The sequence below is a fragment of the Myotis brandtii genome, unplaced genomic scaffold, assembly GCF_000412655.1.
Source record: "Myotis brandtii unplaced genomic scaffold, ASM41265v1 scaffold447, whole genome shotgun sequence".
In the NCBI taxonomy this organism is placed as follows: Eukaryota; Metazoa; Chordata; class Mammalia; order Chiroptera; family Vespertilionidae; genus Myotis; species Myotis brandtii.
The window spans coordinates 882380-897023 of NW_005367108.1; the positions used below are offsets into that span (position 1 = coordinate 882380).

The 14644-nt window shown below is 41.6% G+C and overlaps 1 protein-coding gene across 1 annotated transcript in view; it reads right to left on the minus strand.

The window, feature by feature from the left end:
- KIF13B (kinesin family member 13B) overlaps positions 1–14644 on the minus strand; it is a 192824-nt gene that overhangs the window by 53111 nt on the left and 125069 nt on the right. Inside the window, 6 exon segments of the mRNA XM_014546454.1 lie at positions 671–748; positions 1514–1666; positions 7068–7160; positions 9886–10062; positions 11587–11711; positions 13947–14002. Of these exon segments, the coding sequence (XP_014401940.1) occupies positions 671–748; positions 1514–1666; positions 7068–7160; positions 9886–10062; positions 11587–11711; positions 13947–14002 (682 nt within the window).

Genomic DNA, 14644 nt, shown 5'->3' on the forward strand with positions numbered 1-14644 from the left:
TCGCTATTGTCTCTCAAAGGCTAAGGCTGAGAGTCAGCTGCTCTTTGTCACAATGCTTGTAGTGTGGCTTTTCTTGGTGTAAAGTCCAGACAAAGGTATAATGTTTCCTATATCCATATCTTTACCAAAAGTAAGAAAAGGAGAGGTAAATCAGGGCCATAAGCATATTTCTTTGTGAAGAATTATCTGCATGCTTCATATGCACATAAATTATACATTCATGTCTTTAAAAAAAACAACAAACTTAAGACACTGTTATGAAACGAACTTATTTTACTCCTTTATACTACCCTGGATGGCCTGTAAGCAATTGAGTTTGTAAACCTAACCCAGACTTCTCCTCAATTTAAAAGTAAGTTAGTCCAGAAAATTCAAATGGCTTGCCCTGGGCACTTGGTCACAGAACACCCAGTCACTGTGACGGCACCACCGGTGCTAGAGAAATGAGAAACATCAGAGAGGTGCTTAAATGGTACTTCCCCCGACATCAGGAAGGGCAGGGACAGAGCCATGCACAGATTCTCCAGGGAACAGAACAGAGGCCCTTTAACCCATTCAGACAAGGAAATGATATCTGAGGTGAGATTGAAAGGATGGGGAAGAGCTATTCAAGGAAAGAGAAGAGAAAGGAGACAAAAGCAGGACACAGAAAGGGACGCCATGTACTCACTCTGTTCACATTGGGAGAGCTGATACTCCTCCTACTCAGTTTCCCTTTGGCCGTCAACTGCTCCTTCACCGCAACTTCCTGCCAGTCAGAACCAGAGGGAAACTGTATCAGAGACACACTCCGAAGCAATACCAGCGAAAGCAAGCCTTGAGTGACCATCTACACATATACATTCCTAGTTCTGTACATAATGGCTGTCACTCCACATGACGAGTGATCCCATTACAATACTGTGGACTATCCAAAGTTAGCTGCAGAGCTGACAGGCTACTAGATGCTTCTCTCCTCTATACTGACGGCCCCCCTGAAGCTGGCAGAAGTCAGTCCCAGGAGAAAGGTCATGAAAATCAGATCTTTCACTTTTATTTTTCATGAGTATGTTTGGTTGCAAAAAGTCTCAAACTGCTAGGCAGCATGAGGTTTAGGGTTTCCCTAAGGGTTAGGTTTACTGCTAGCATTTCTATTCTCCCATCTGGAGACCATTCTACGGCTGTGGAAGGTTTGTCCAGCTAAGCAAGGACCCACTGTGCCTCACTACTGCATAGTTCTTCAGCAACATTACTGCCCAGTGTGAAGGCATTTTTAAAATGATTCTTTAGCCAGCAAAAGTTAAATACTTTCTCCCATTACTTCCAACGCAGCTAGATACCACATAGTGCCTTGGAAACAATAACTTTCCAAATGTAACTCTTGCATCTTCACAGACTACACTGGCAAGGCTAAATTAATATGCTCCACTTAAGTAGATGCTTCAAAGTTTACACCTAACAATACTGGGATGCCGAAAGTCAAACACAGAATCGGGCTGGGTCAGCCCCACTGCACCCAGCACCACGGACTGACCTGGCGAAGGCGATCCAGAGTGAGCAGGTTCTCCACGTCCAGCACGCTTCGAAGGTATTTTTCAATGTAAGCCTCGGAGTCAGCAGAAGCCGCGTTTTCCACATTAGCTGCCATTCTCGCTAATGTTTCTCGTTCCTCTACTCCCTGGGCATCCTGGAGAATGGAAAGTTGTATATTAAAATTAAATACAGTGCAGAAGAAAACAGTGTTAAAAGCGTCTTGATCTATACAGACACACACGTACATACAGAGTACTGAGCTAACAAATGGGATATAGGCCCATTGTAAAGTCAGCTTCTGGAACTCAGAAAGCACTTCCCCACAGAAACCACGGTATAAACGGTGGTTAGGTTGCTTTGAAAGGCTAATTAAACACAATGTAGCTGAAATAGTGCATTCTCAACAAAGCTGTTCTCTCTTTGATTTCCACTGCAAACAAAAGCATTACTGGTTAGAAAGGATTTGGTGGGCTAGTTGGAAATATAACCACCAGTATATTTTAGGAACGCATCTTGAGGGGCAGGAGAGAAGAATGAGGAGCTGGGGAACAGCTAGGTAAGGGTGGGATCCAAACAACCCTAGTAAGAGGCAGACATGGGGATGGAGAATAAGGGTGGAAAGAAGTGTGGGTTTCAACACTTTCACTAAGCAGCCTACCACAGACTATTCAAGATGTACCGGCTTCTACAACTGGTTTCTGTCCTCAACTCTGGAGTGGCAGAGCCGACCAAGAAGAGAAGCATCCAGGGAAATTCTCACTGTGCTTTCCAGCACAGCCCAACCCTGCTCCTCTGTCTGACATAGACAGGCCATGCATATAAATGGGATATGCACAAGTTGGGGAGCAGGGGCAGATTAATGTATTTATTTCCAGCAAACTTAGTTCATAACAAATTATTCTGCTCAGGGAAAATCAGATACTTTATTTACTTGTGAATTTGTCAAAAACTACAAAATATATATCCATATGCCACTGCATCTTAAGATACCATCAACTTTAAGAAAAAAAAAACCATCATTTTATATACCTCAAAGGAGAAAAAAAATGTCTGCCTACTAATTTTAAGATATCATTAATTACAAGACACATTCTACCTTCCAAAAATGTTTTTTAAAATTTAGATAAGCATTAGAGCCTGGCTGGAGTGGCTCAATTGATTAAGCATCATCCTGTGTACCAAAGGCTGCTGGTTTGATTCCCTATCAGAGCACATGCCTGGGTTCCAGGTTTGATCCTTGGTCAGGGTGCATGTGGAAGGCAACCAGTTGATTGAAGTTTCTCTCTCACATTGATCTCTCTCTCTCTCTCTCTCTCTCCCTCCCTCCCTCTAAGTATGCCCTCAGGTGAGGATTAAAAAATATAATAATAAAAAATAATAATAAATGAGTATTGGGATGGATAAAATAAGGAAGAATTTGAAAGATGGCAACATTTTTGACTCCTATAGTAATGCATTTGAGGCTTTTAATAACCCTAAAAAGAAATCATTTTCATTCCATAGATAAGGAAAGAGGAAGGCTACATAATTAGCAAAAGAGGCAAGGCTAGAGTACATATTCGTTTTTCCACTCAACACAGAATATTTTTCAGTGTCTGAAGGGTACAGACATTATCCTGATTGTCTAAGAAAGGGGATACTTGAGTTTTAAGAAACACATATATCTCCATGTTACCCACACACCTATCAAACATAAAACATTTCCATTAACTCAGGAAGTTCATCTATGGGCTTCACAATCAATCCCAGCCCTCCTTAAGGCGAGACAATTTCTCTGACTATACATGTTAAGCATTTCACCTTTTTTGGAACTTCAAATAAATGAAATCATACTCTTGTGTCTAGCTTCTTTCACTCAGCATAATTCTGAGGTTCATTCATATAGTTCATTTCTTTGTAGAGCTGAGCAAGATTCCACAGTATGGAGGTACCACAATTTATTTTATCTATTCATCTGATGATGGATGTTTGAGTTGTTTCCGGTTTCCGGTTATTCTGAGAAGCTGCTATGAATATTCTTGTGCAAGTCTTTATGGACATATGCTTCCATTTCTCTTGGGTAAGAACTTAGAAATGGAATTACTGAGTCATGAGGTAGGTGTCTATTTTCTAAAGTGGTATATTATTTTATACTCCCACCAGCAATGAAAGCATTCACGCTGCTTAAAAAAAACCAAAAAAACAAAAAAACATGTGAAGATGTTTCTTGTTGCCCTCTGGCCTATGATCACTTCTTGCCACCAAACCCTCCTAGCTTCTGAAATATGGAACACAAAAGGACTTTTTGGGGCTTTTTCATGATGAGACCTAGCTTAAGGGATCTTTTTGTTGTTGCTAATCCTAACCAGAGGATACTTTTTCCATTGATTTTCAGAGTGGAAAAAGGGAGGGAAGAAGGTGGAAAGAGAGAGAAACATCGATGTGAGAGAGACACATCGATTGGTTGCCTCCCACCAGGCACTCCGACCTGGAGTGAGGTGAACCTGAAACCCAGGTACGTGACCTTGACCAGGAAACAAACCCACTGACCCACAATGGCCAGGGCTTAAGGGATCTTTTTATTTTTAAATAAAAAAATAAACTAAGTATAGTCCTTTTACTGTAGACTTTAAAACTCACTTTCCCTTTTACTTTACATCAGAATTTGGCAATGTAAAAATTACGCTTGCCAACTGAGATGTTTAGCTAATTATTAGCAGGTAGCCCAAACACATGAGGTTATGTTTATATTTCAGCTGGTTCCTCCACATTTCTTCCCTTTGAAAACCATACCACCTGAAGAATAAAAACACTTGTAAAGGGGGCATAGGGGGATAATGGGGGGATAAGGACACATATGTAATACCTTAATCAATAAAGAAATTAAAAAAAAACACTTGTAAAGAGGATAAGAAAACTACAAATAGGAGGGGTGAAGTGATGGGGACAGAAAGATGAGAAGAGGAAGGAAAAGTGGAGATGGTTCATTATAGCTGTCACTGTTTCTCAATTACACTCAAACCACTTAAAATCTGAAACAACCAGGAAAACATACAAAACACTCAGATGCAGAGAATAAACAGCAAGTCTCTAGTTAAACATGTAAGTATGCAAAGAGTGATCTATGATGGACCCAAGATTTTGCAGGTAGTCTAACTCTGAAAACAGACTTAACATTTGTTCAGCAGGCTCCAAATTAAATAGTTTAACAGTTAATATTTACTATGAAAGTCTAACACTTTGAAGATCCAGGAAAAACAAGTTACTATTTGACATTATTTGAAAGAAAAAGTGTTTTGCAATACAAGAAATCTCTTCCAAAAACTGCTCTCTGTATTAAAATATATATTGGTCTATCTATTGTTCAGATACTCAACAGGATGAATGAACACACACAGAACCTTCAAATAAAGAGAATGGGGCTGACGTGGATGGATGTGAGGAGAGAAGGCGTGCCCCCAGGGCTCACACTCCATGCTCCGTGCTCCACTCCTGAGAAAGGAGTCTCACCTCCTCACTCACTCCTGCTTTCAGACAGTGAGTGTAGCGAGGGCTGCTCCTCTCTCTCTGTCATCAAATCCTTTTCGTAGGCCCCTCATTTCTCCTGCTCATGTACAGAAGGCCTCCAATACCAGCGTGCAGTGCCCAGTTAATAAGTCTCTCAATCAGGGATGAAACACTAGGAAGCATAAACTGCATCCGACAATAATCTTCTGTCAGGGACATTTTAAGCTTGATTTGCTTAAGTCCTGTGAATATCTCACTTAGTTCATAAAGAGAAATAATAATAATAAAATAACAATAGTAACTACAATAATAACAGCAATTACAATTTATAGTTTAGCGTGTGCACAACAATTTGTATATACTGTCTCATTTAATTCTTAAAACAATCCTCTTTGGAAGGTATTGCTAACCTTTCCTGATAAATAAAAACATTTAGACTCAGGGTAACCTATGAGAGTTCACTTCACTAATAGGTTAAAGAAACAAGATTTCTGTTTGGCTCCAAAATGAAACCCTAAATCTCTGCTATCTTATGTTGGCTCCCTTTGAGAGTTACAATATTACCTTATGTCTTTTTAAAAGTTTATTATTTATTAAAGTACTAGAGGCCTGGTGCATGAATTTGTGCATGGTGGAGTCCCTCAGCCTGACTGGCGATCGGGGCCAATCAGGGCCGGCTGGTTGGCCCTGGGGGAGGTTGGCTGGCTGCAGGAGGTTGGCTGTGGGAGCGCACAGACCACCTGGTCAGCCGGGGGGGTGGGACCATGGCAGGTTGGCTGGCCACGGGAGGTTGGCTCTGGGAGCACACTGACCACCAGGGGGCAGCTCCTGCGTTGAGCATCTGCCCCCTGGTGGTCAGTGCACGTCACAGCGACCGATCGAGTGGTCATTCAGTCAACCAGTTGTAATGGTCGCTTAGGCTTTTATATATATAGATATAGACTAAAGGCCCAGTGCATGGAATTTGTGCACAGGTAGGGTCCCTGGTGGCTGCTGGCCGGGGCCTCCCTTCCCCTGGACACCTGCTGCCACTGCCGCTGCCAGCCAGGGCGGGGCTGGTTGGGGGGAGGGGCTGCGGGCAGTTGGCCAGCTGGTCCCACCCCCTGATTGAACTCCTGGTCGAGGGGACAATTTGCATATTAGGCTTTTATTATATAGGAAGGATAGTTGACATACAACATTAAATTAGTTTTAGGTGTTCAACACAGTAATTTGACATTTATATGCCTTACAATGTGGTCACCACAATAAGTCTAGTAACAATCTGCCATCATATAAAATTATGATGATATTATTGACTATTTTCTCTGCTGTACATTATATCTCTGTGACATTGTTTTATAATTGGAAGTTTGTACCACTTATTCCTCTTTATCTTTTATCAGTGAAAAGGTATCAACTTGCTTTTCTTTTTTTAATATATTTTTATTGATTTCAGAGAGGAAGGCAGATACAGAAACATCAATGATGAGAGAGAATCATTGATTGGCTGTCTCCTGTATGTCCCCCACTGGGGATCAAGCTCACAACCCAGGCATGTGCCCTGACTGGGAATCGAACTGTGACCTCCTGGTTCAAAGGTTGATGCTCAACCACTGAGCCATGTGGGCCGGGTCGATTTGCTTTTCAAAGCAATGTTTTTCTTTAACAAAATACTAAAGTCAGAACCTTTAGAGCAGCGGTTCTCAACCTGTGGGTCGTGACCCCTTTGGCGGTCGAACGACCCTTTCACAGGGGTCACCTAAGACCATCCTGCATATCAGATATTTACATTACGATTCATAACAGTAGCAACATTACAGTTATCAAGTAGCAACAAAAATAATTTTATGGTTGGGTCACAACATGAGGAACTGTATTTAAAGGGCCAGAAGGTTGAGAACCACTGCTTTAGAGCCACAAGTACATGTTACTGAGTCAAGATTAGGAAATTCTTCTAAAAACTTATAGCATGTCTCTAAATATACATTTCTATTTAGTACATGTTCCTTAGGTAGGTGGCTTTTCAGGGAGTTAGCTCTTTTTACATGTTTATTTTTAGTAAATTCAAATTTCATATGATCATTCACCTCTGGGATATTGGAGACAATCTCAAAAGTCACTCCGCAGCCAGGAATAGAACTTCGATGAGACATCTTTTTTAGGAGACTCTGAGCAAAACCCTAGAAAAACAAAATAGAAGATACGGTTTTCCACTTCAAAAACTGAATTTATATTATCAGAGAAACAGCGTAAATGATATTGCATTCACTCCAACCAAAAAGAAACAGAACATATTTCCAATCTATGCATGTTGAAATCCAAATCACCAAACACAGGTTCCTCCACTTTGTCTTAGTGCACACAACCCATTTTAGATACCTGTGTGTCTACATGTGCGAATGGGTAACAGGTCCTATATCCACACACTGAGAGCACAGACCCTAAACTCTGGAAACTGACACCAGGCATCCGGTTCAACTCTGCTTAAAGGCTACGGAAATAAGGCTGTTAACTTCTACACAATAAAACGACCTTCTAGCTAAGAGGTAAGCAAGGACTGGTGACTCCTACACTTTTTTTATTCCAGTACGATAGACATCTTGTACCATGAATATTGACAAGTTCGGGCATTAAATTCTTGACCAAAGCAGGATCGTTATGAAGGATGATTTAAGAGTGCATGGTCATTGTTTATGCTGACTGTGCTCTTTGCAGTTAAGAATTGAACTGTTGAATTAATGCATAGATGACTCATTTAAAGATGCTGCTAAGACTGAACATCCTGTAGAGGTTGAAGAGAGCAGGGATGAGGGCAGAATATAATTGGTGAATAAAGATAAGAAGAAGAGAGAATATTAAACTAACAGAGAACCTTTTTCCTCATGCAAAAGGGAAGCAGGAAATATGTGAAAACCCCCCAAAGAAAACAGAAAAATCAAGCTGCTTGGTCTTAGGAATACATATTTTCACAAACCTACTGAGTAATTTCTTTCCTATTTAGTAATCTTTAGTTAATTTTTTAAAGATATATTAACCTTTTAGAATGCAAAGAGACCATTACTTCATCTCTTCACTCTCTTGACTGCAGCCCGCAAAGCTGAGCCATTACCAGTCCATTGGCCAGAGAGGAGCTACAGCTATTTTCTAATGGGTGTGTGTGTGGGGCGGGGGGCAGTGGGGAGAGGGAAAGTGTGGGTGCTGCTGTTATCTCCATGCTTGTTTTCTATGTCTATGGAATTACTAAAGCTGACTTGCATGTATTAGGCTCCTAAGGAAGTCCCTGCTCTTTTTATACAGACTTCATTTTTAGAAATGAAATATCTGAAATTGGGACGAAAACTGCCGTGCCCTAAAATACTGTAATTTCATTCAGTATCAGCTGGATACTATCAAATCATTTCAACCAGGGGGAAAATGTGGCAAGTCCTTGTCCCTGCAACAAAAAATAAAAACAAATAAAAAATGTAGAAAAAACTTGGTGACATCACAATGCACCCTTTCTGTTAAAAATTCTGTGGGGCCAGTACCCAGTCAGTCTCAGTTGTACCAGGTTAGTCTCGGTGCTTGGCAACCAGAATCTCTAGTTCTGAAACGGCAAATAACTCTTCAAAATGTTCCCCAGCATGCCGATTTTAATCCATCGAGCCTTCCGAGAAAAGGGAGGTGGAGAGAAGAGTGAATGAGAGACACACCATATGCATCTCTGGCTAACCCGACGACCTGGGCTTTATTGATGTTGGATTGCCCAGCTAAAGAGCTGCAATTTTAACAGCGTTACCGCCAGTCTTCATTTCGAAGATTGATATCAGTGTGACATTTAGAACTAAAGATTAATTTTTAGGGGTGGCGATTACATCTAGGACTCTGTCAACCATGACTGTGCTCTTTTAAATGAAAAGATTTATTTTCATCTGTTCTGGTTTTAGTCAGTGTATTGGGAAGGTCTCCAAAGAGTGAGCATAGACAGTTAAAAAGAATCCCTAGAATCAACCTCCCAAATCCTGTATTTGCAAAACCAATAACGGAAAGAGTTTATATCCACCTAGAAATGTTCCACTAAATGTGTCCTTCATGTGGCACAAGGTCCTTTGTAATCTAGCTTGCAACCATGCCGGCCACGGCCTTTGGCTCTGCAGCACACGCCTGCTTCTCCAGGTCCCCAAGCCTGCCACGCCCTTGCCATCCTCACCACCCCTGCACATATTTCCTCCTCTCCACGGAACAGCCAACAGCTCCTTCCTTGTCTGCAAAAAAGCAGCTCGCATGCTACCTGCTCTCTGAAGTCTCCCCCGATGTCCTCAGCCTGAACTCTCCCTTCCGCACCTGCCCTCTCCCAGCACATGGTGAGCACCCGCATCAGGGCACAGTCACAGGAGAGGAGAGTCACCTGTTTATACATGGACACATGCCAACGGACACTGGCTCTTTAAGGACTGAGACTATTACTTATTCATCTTTTACCCCAAAGCCAGATAAGAGTCCACGTCCCAAATTTATGAATCAGCCAATTCAGAGAGATTACTGAAAGGAAAGAAAGGTATGGAAAGCAAAGGGTAAGAAGCACAAACAAAGGCTCCCTGCAGTGAACCTTCTCATCTTAGAGGACCCAGATGAAAAGTCAAAAACAAAGAGCCTTCACCTCGACAAGGCTCTGTGGCACCTGAAAAAGGGCTGTAAGTTGTGCCTATACAATAATAAAGGTCCAATGTAATGATTTACTACTGGCTCGGAGGAAGCCAGGGTGACATGCTCTGGGACGGAAGCAAGCCCAGCTACAGGCCAGGAACAGCCCCTTGAAGAGAAGCGCGCAATGCTGCACAGAGCCTGTGGGATGGGAGGCCAGAGGGTCGCTCCACGGCCCTGCCCTGCTTCCAGTCATTTCTTCCACTAGGATGAGCGACTCACCTGCCGGCCATGCACATTGACACAGATTCGTTTGCGCAACACTAGCTGCATGTCAGCTGGATGGCTGAGCCCAACCGTCACCCGCACAATCAGAAACACTCGCTCATCCGCAGGGGTGCCTTTGCTGAGCTGAGGACAACTGTGCACTGCGGAGTCCCACGAAGCTTCCGCTTTCACCTGCAGAGAAGACAGAAAGAACATGCTTTCCGATCTTCTCCTAAGAACAAGAAATCTCACAAAGAGACACCTTGGCTTGGGCTGAGGTGGAACATGCCAGTCATGAGGGAGTCTACTAAGAGCCCTGCCCTGAAGACTGTGGAGTATGAGGGTGTGGCCACTATCACCCTCGGCTGGGAATACAGAGCAGAATGTTCTCTGCTGGCTGGATTTGAAATTAAAAAAAAAAAAAAATGCTCACCTGCCAGCCATGAACATAAAATTTTTTTTGCAAATTCAGTTCAATGAACTCCTGCATATCTTTCATCTAGATTCATCAACTGTTAACACTGGCCACTTTTCTTTTCCCTCTTCCTCACAACACAGACACACACTGTGTTATTATTATTAATTTTTGCTGAATTGCTTTAGAATAAGTTACAGACATATAACTCTACATCCCTAAATACTTTAGCAATTATCGTCTAAGAACAAGGGCATCCTCTGACTTACCCTCTGACTTCCTGAATATTATCATATTCAGGAAATTTCACATCGATGCAATACTATGACATAATATAGAGTTCATACTCAAATTTTCCCATTGTTCCAATCCAGGATCACAAACTACATTTAGCTGTCATGGTCCCTTTATTCTAATTTAATCTGAAATGGTTCCCCAGCCTTTGTTTATCACGCGAGACACTGACTACGAAGGAAGGACCCGTGTCTGTTTACAGAGGGTGCCACAGCTGGGTTGTCTGACTGCTTCCCCCTGTGAGACCCAGGTTGTGCATCTTAGGCATACCCCTAAGGGACCATGTGTCCTTCAAAGCATCACATCAACTTCCCTTCCTTAATGTATTTTATCATTTTCCCAATATACTCCAAATTTTTAAATGAACCCCCACTGTACTAGTATACCCATCACTAGGATTCAAACATTATTAGGATTTTACCACACTGGATTCATTGATTGTTTCCCTGCCCCCCTTTTTTAGAAAGTATTAACTGAAGAATTTCAAAGCAAATCCCAGGTATGGTATCATTTTACCTCTTCACTTCAGCAGCATTTCCCTAGAGAGTGGGCCCTGCAAACCTGAACAATGAATACTAACACTCAGCCTTCACCAGGAGAGGAAGTAAGTGTTGCGTGGACTAATCTGATGATCCACTCCTGGAAGTGGTTCCATTCTTTCTGGAAGCCATAATGAAAAGTTTCCATTTACATTTCTGGAGAAATGTAAGCACTGAAATAACAACCTTGCTGGCTGTTTCAAAAGGCTCAGGGAAAGGTTAAGGAAACTACTTCTCATCCAATCCTCCTGAGTTATGTTTTACTTACCTCTCTATCATGGTGTTTGACAATTTGCAGTTCTGGAAGTGGTTCCATTCTTTCTGGAAGCCATACTGAAAAGTTTCCATTTACATTTCTGGAGAAATGTAAGCACTGAAATAACAACCTTGCTGGCTGTTTCAAAAGGCTCAGGGAAAGGTTAAGGAAACTACTTCTCATCCAATCCTCCTGAGTTATGTTTTACTTACCTCTCTATCATGGTGTTTGACAATTTGCAGTTCAAAGAACTCGTCCTCCTCTTCCTCAGTAAGGGTAGCATCCCATCCACCAGGTTCTGGGTCATCAAGATTATCCTGAGAGCTGAAATCATCCGCTAAAAGCAGAGAAGTTCCATTACGTACAAAGATCATTTTAAGGACAACCCCTACCAGTTAAATTTCAATGTGTTTGTTATTAAAATCCTTCTGCCTCAAATTTCATTTCCTTTGGCTCTAAAATCTTACATGACAAGGATGATGACCATTAAACAGTTCACAGATCTTAGAAATGAAAAATGCCTCAAGAAATTATCTTACCCAATCTCTTACCTTTATGCCTTATTTTACATGAAAGGCAACTGAAGCCAAAATACCCAAGAGGTTACTCAAGGTCAGTCCATAAATGTTAATGATAGGATTATAACCCAAATTCCCTGAAAAAAGGAGAAGCAAGAATGATTCTGATTATCTGACAGTTGAGTTCATTAAAAGATTATAACCCAAATTCCCTGAGAGTGGACTGAAAAAAGGAGAAGCGAGAATGATTCTGATTATCTGACAGTTGAGTTCATTAAAAGAATCAACTGGCTACAGGAACTAGAAACTGGAGGAGTTTCTAGTTCCTGTAGCCAATTATATAATACTAGAGGCCCGGTGCATGGATTCGTGCACCGGTGGGGACCCTCGGCGTAGCCTGCAGTGATCGGGCCAAAACCAGCAGTCCAACACCACCTGCTCCTCCTGCCTGCCACTCCTGCTCATCCTGGCCCTACTGTGCCTGCTGCTGCCACTGCCTGCTGCTCGATAGGCTCGCTGCTGCTCTGCTGTGGTCTCGGGGCTGTGGCGGCCAACCGTGAGCCCTGTGTCTGGCGCTTGTTGGTCAGCTGAGTGGCACTCCCGCTGTGGGAGCGCACTGACCACCAGGGGGCAGCTCCTGCATTGAGCGTCTGCCCCCTGGTGGTCAGTGCATGTCATAGCAATCGGTCTACTGGTCATTCAGTCGCTTAGGCTTTTTTTTTAATTTTATTTTTTTTATGCTTAGGTTTTTATATATATAGATAGAGTCCATACTCAAATTTTTCCCATTGTTCAAATCCAGGATCACAAACTACACTTAACTGTCACTGTCCCTTTGGTTACTCAGTTCCAAACCTGTCCTCCCAACTCCCTATCCATAAGCTGTGAGTAGGCATCAAAGGTATCTTTTTAGTATGTGGGCTTAGGCAGACCAACAATGGGCATAAGGCTGAACAAGGTCCTGATCATGTCTAGGAATATCCATACTAACAGGTCTTCTTTAGGCTTAGTCTTCTCTCCCTCTCCCTCTCTCTCCCTCTCCCTCTCTCTCTCTCTCTCTCTCTCTCTCTCTCTCACACACACACACACACACACACACACACACACAGCTCACCTATCCAGGAACTGAGCATAAGATTAGGCCAGAGTCACCTTTAGGTTCAAGATTCAAGAGAACAAGGTAGGAGAGAGCGCTGCGGCAATACATTAAAACCCTATCAGGTGGACAGATAGTGGAAGTGGCTAAGTACTCTTTCTAACTCTGTGTGTATATGAAACTCTCCCATGTGTCTAAATAAGCTAACCAGCACAAGATGCGAAAAACCTCAGATATCATAACTCATTTCCAGCTCAGTGAAAGAAAACCCCTGAGGACATCCCATCTTGCCCATTTAACATAGTTAATTTTAATATACAGTTCTTCTGCACATGTTTTAGGAATTCAACTGCTGACTTTTAACTTATTTTTAGCTCTTTAATCTACCTCTACATTTTTATTTTTCCTTGTCAGATAAAGTATATGTAAAATGTAGCCACACCTAAGATATTTTAACATGACCATAAAATGTCAGAAAAAAATGACATTAAAAAATAGGCAAGGTGGGGATGAATGACAAAGAACTCACAGAAAAAGTGATAACTTTAGTAGGCAATGTTAAGGAAGCACCAGATAAAAGAAAACAGGCTACATAAGGAATCACTAGTCATTAGTCCCTTCCAGAGAGAAGCCTTTTCTAAGAATTATTCTTTAATTTTAAGTGCAGGAAAACATGACTACCTTCCTAAACTGAGGAAAGAACAAAGCATGCACACAGTGTGGGCTGTAGAATGATATGTGAGACACATCATGATGAAACATACCTATCACTGTTACAAAAATATTACTCTCTCAGAAAGTTCATTCTTGGTCAAGTATCAAGTCCTTTGGCACACATAAAATGAACCCTAACCTTAGGCCTACAGAACTGCACAACTGCATCCTTTATTAGAATCTAAGTGTTACATGGAGAGTAATGTGTTAGAGGTAAGCCTTCCAAAAGTACCTCCTAACTTACCATTTAAATCAAGGAATATAACAGGAATGTGTGTCTCCATCCCAGGAACTGGGGTCCTAAAACATAATGAACAAATAGCATCTCAAATAAAGCAGACAGTCTCAGCAGCCCGGACATGGTGCCACAGCCTTAATCACAGCCAGCCAACAATAACTCTGCTGCTCGGTTTGCTGTAATAAACATCCGAGATGCCACAGAGCCCTAACGGTAAGTGCTGCCTCCCTTCTCGGGTGTAATTATCATGTGCTCTGAAAGTAGAACTCCGTCTTCTAAGATGCATATACCTGTTTATAAATGAGGCTTCCTTGTTTAAAGTTACTTTCTTATAAAATTATATACCTAAGGGCCCCATATGGCTTCATTTACTATTTTTAATTTCTATAAAGTGGCACAGAAATCTGCTGACGGTACAGTTTTCACGAGCACCAAAACTAAAAACTCCTAGAGATGCAATTTTATGATGACCAAATGGTCTTTTAAGAGAATGACCCAAGTAATTAACATATTAACTATTTTTTTTAAATGCTAAGTGCACTGGTACTAAATATTGATTTAGATTCTCAGAAATCTTAATTATTTGAGCTCATAACAATATTATTTAATAAAACAATTTTAGGCCATAGTTATTCCAACTCATGAAAATAATTTAAACACTTCCTCTAATTCAAACAACTTTCCCCCCATATGCTGCAATGAGC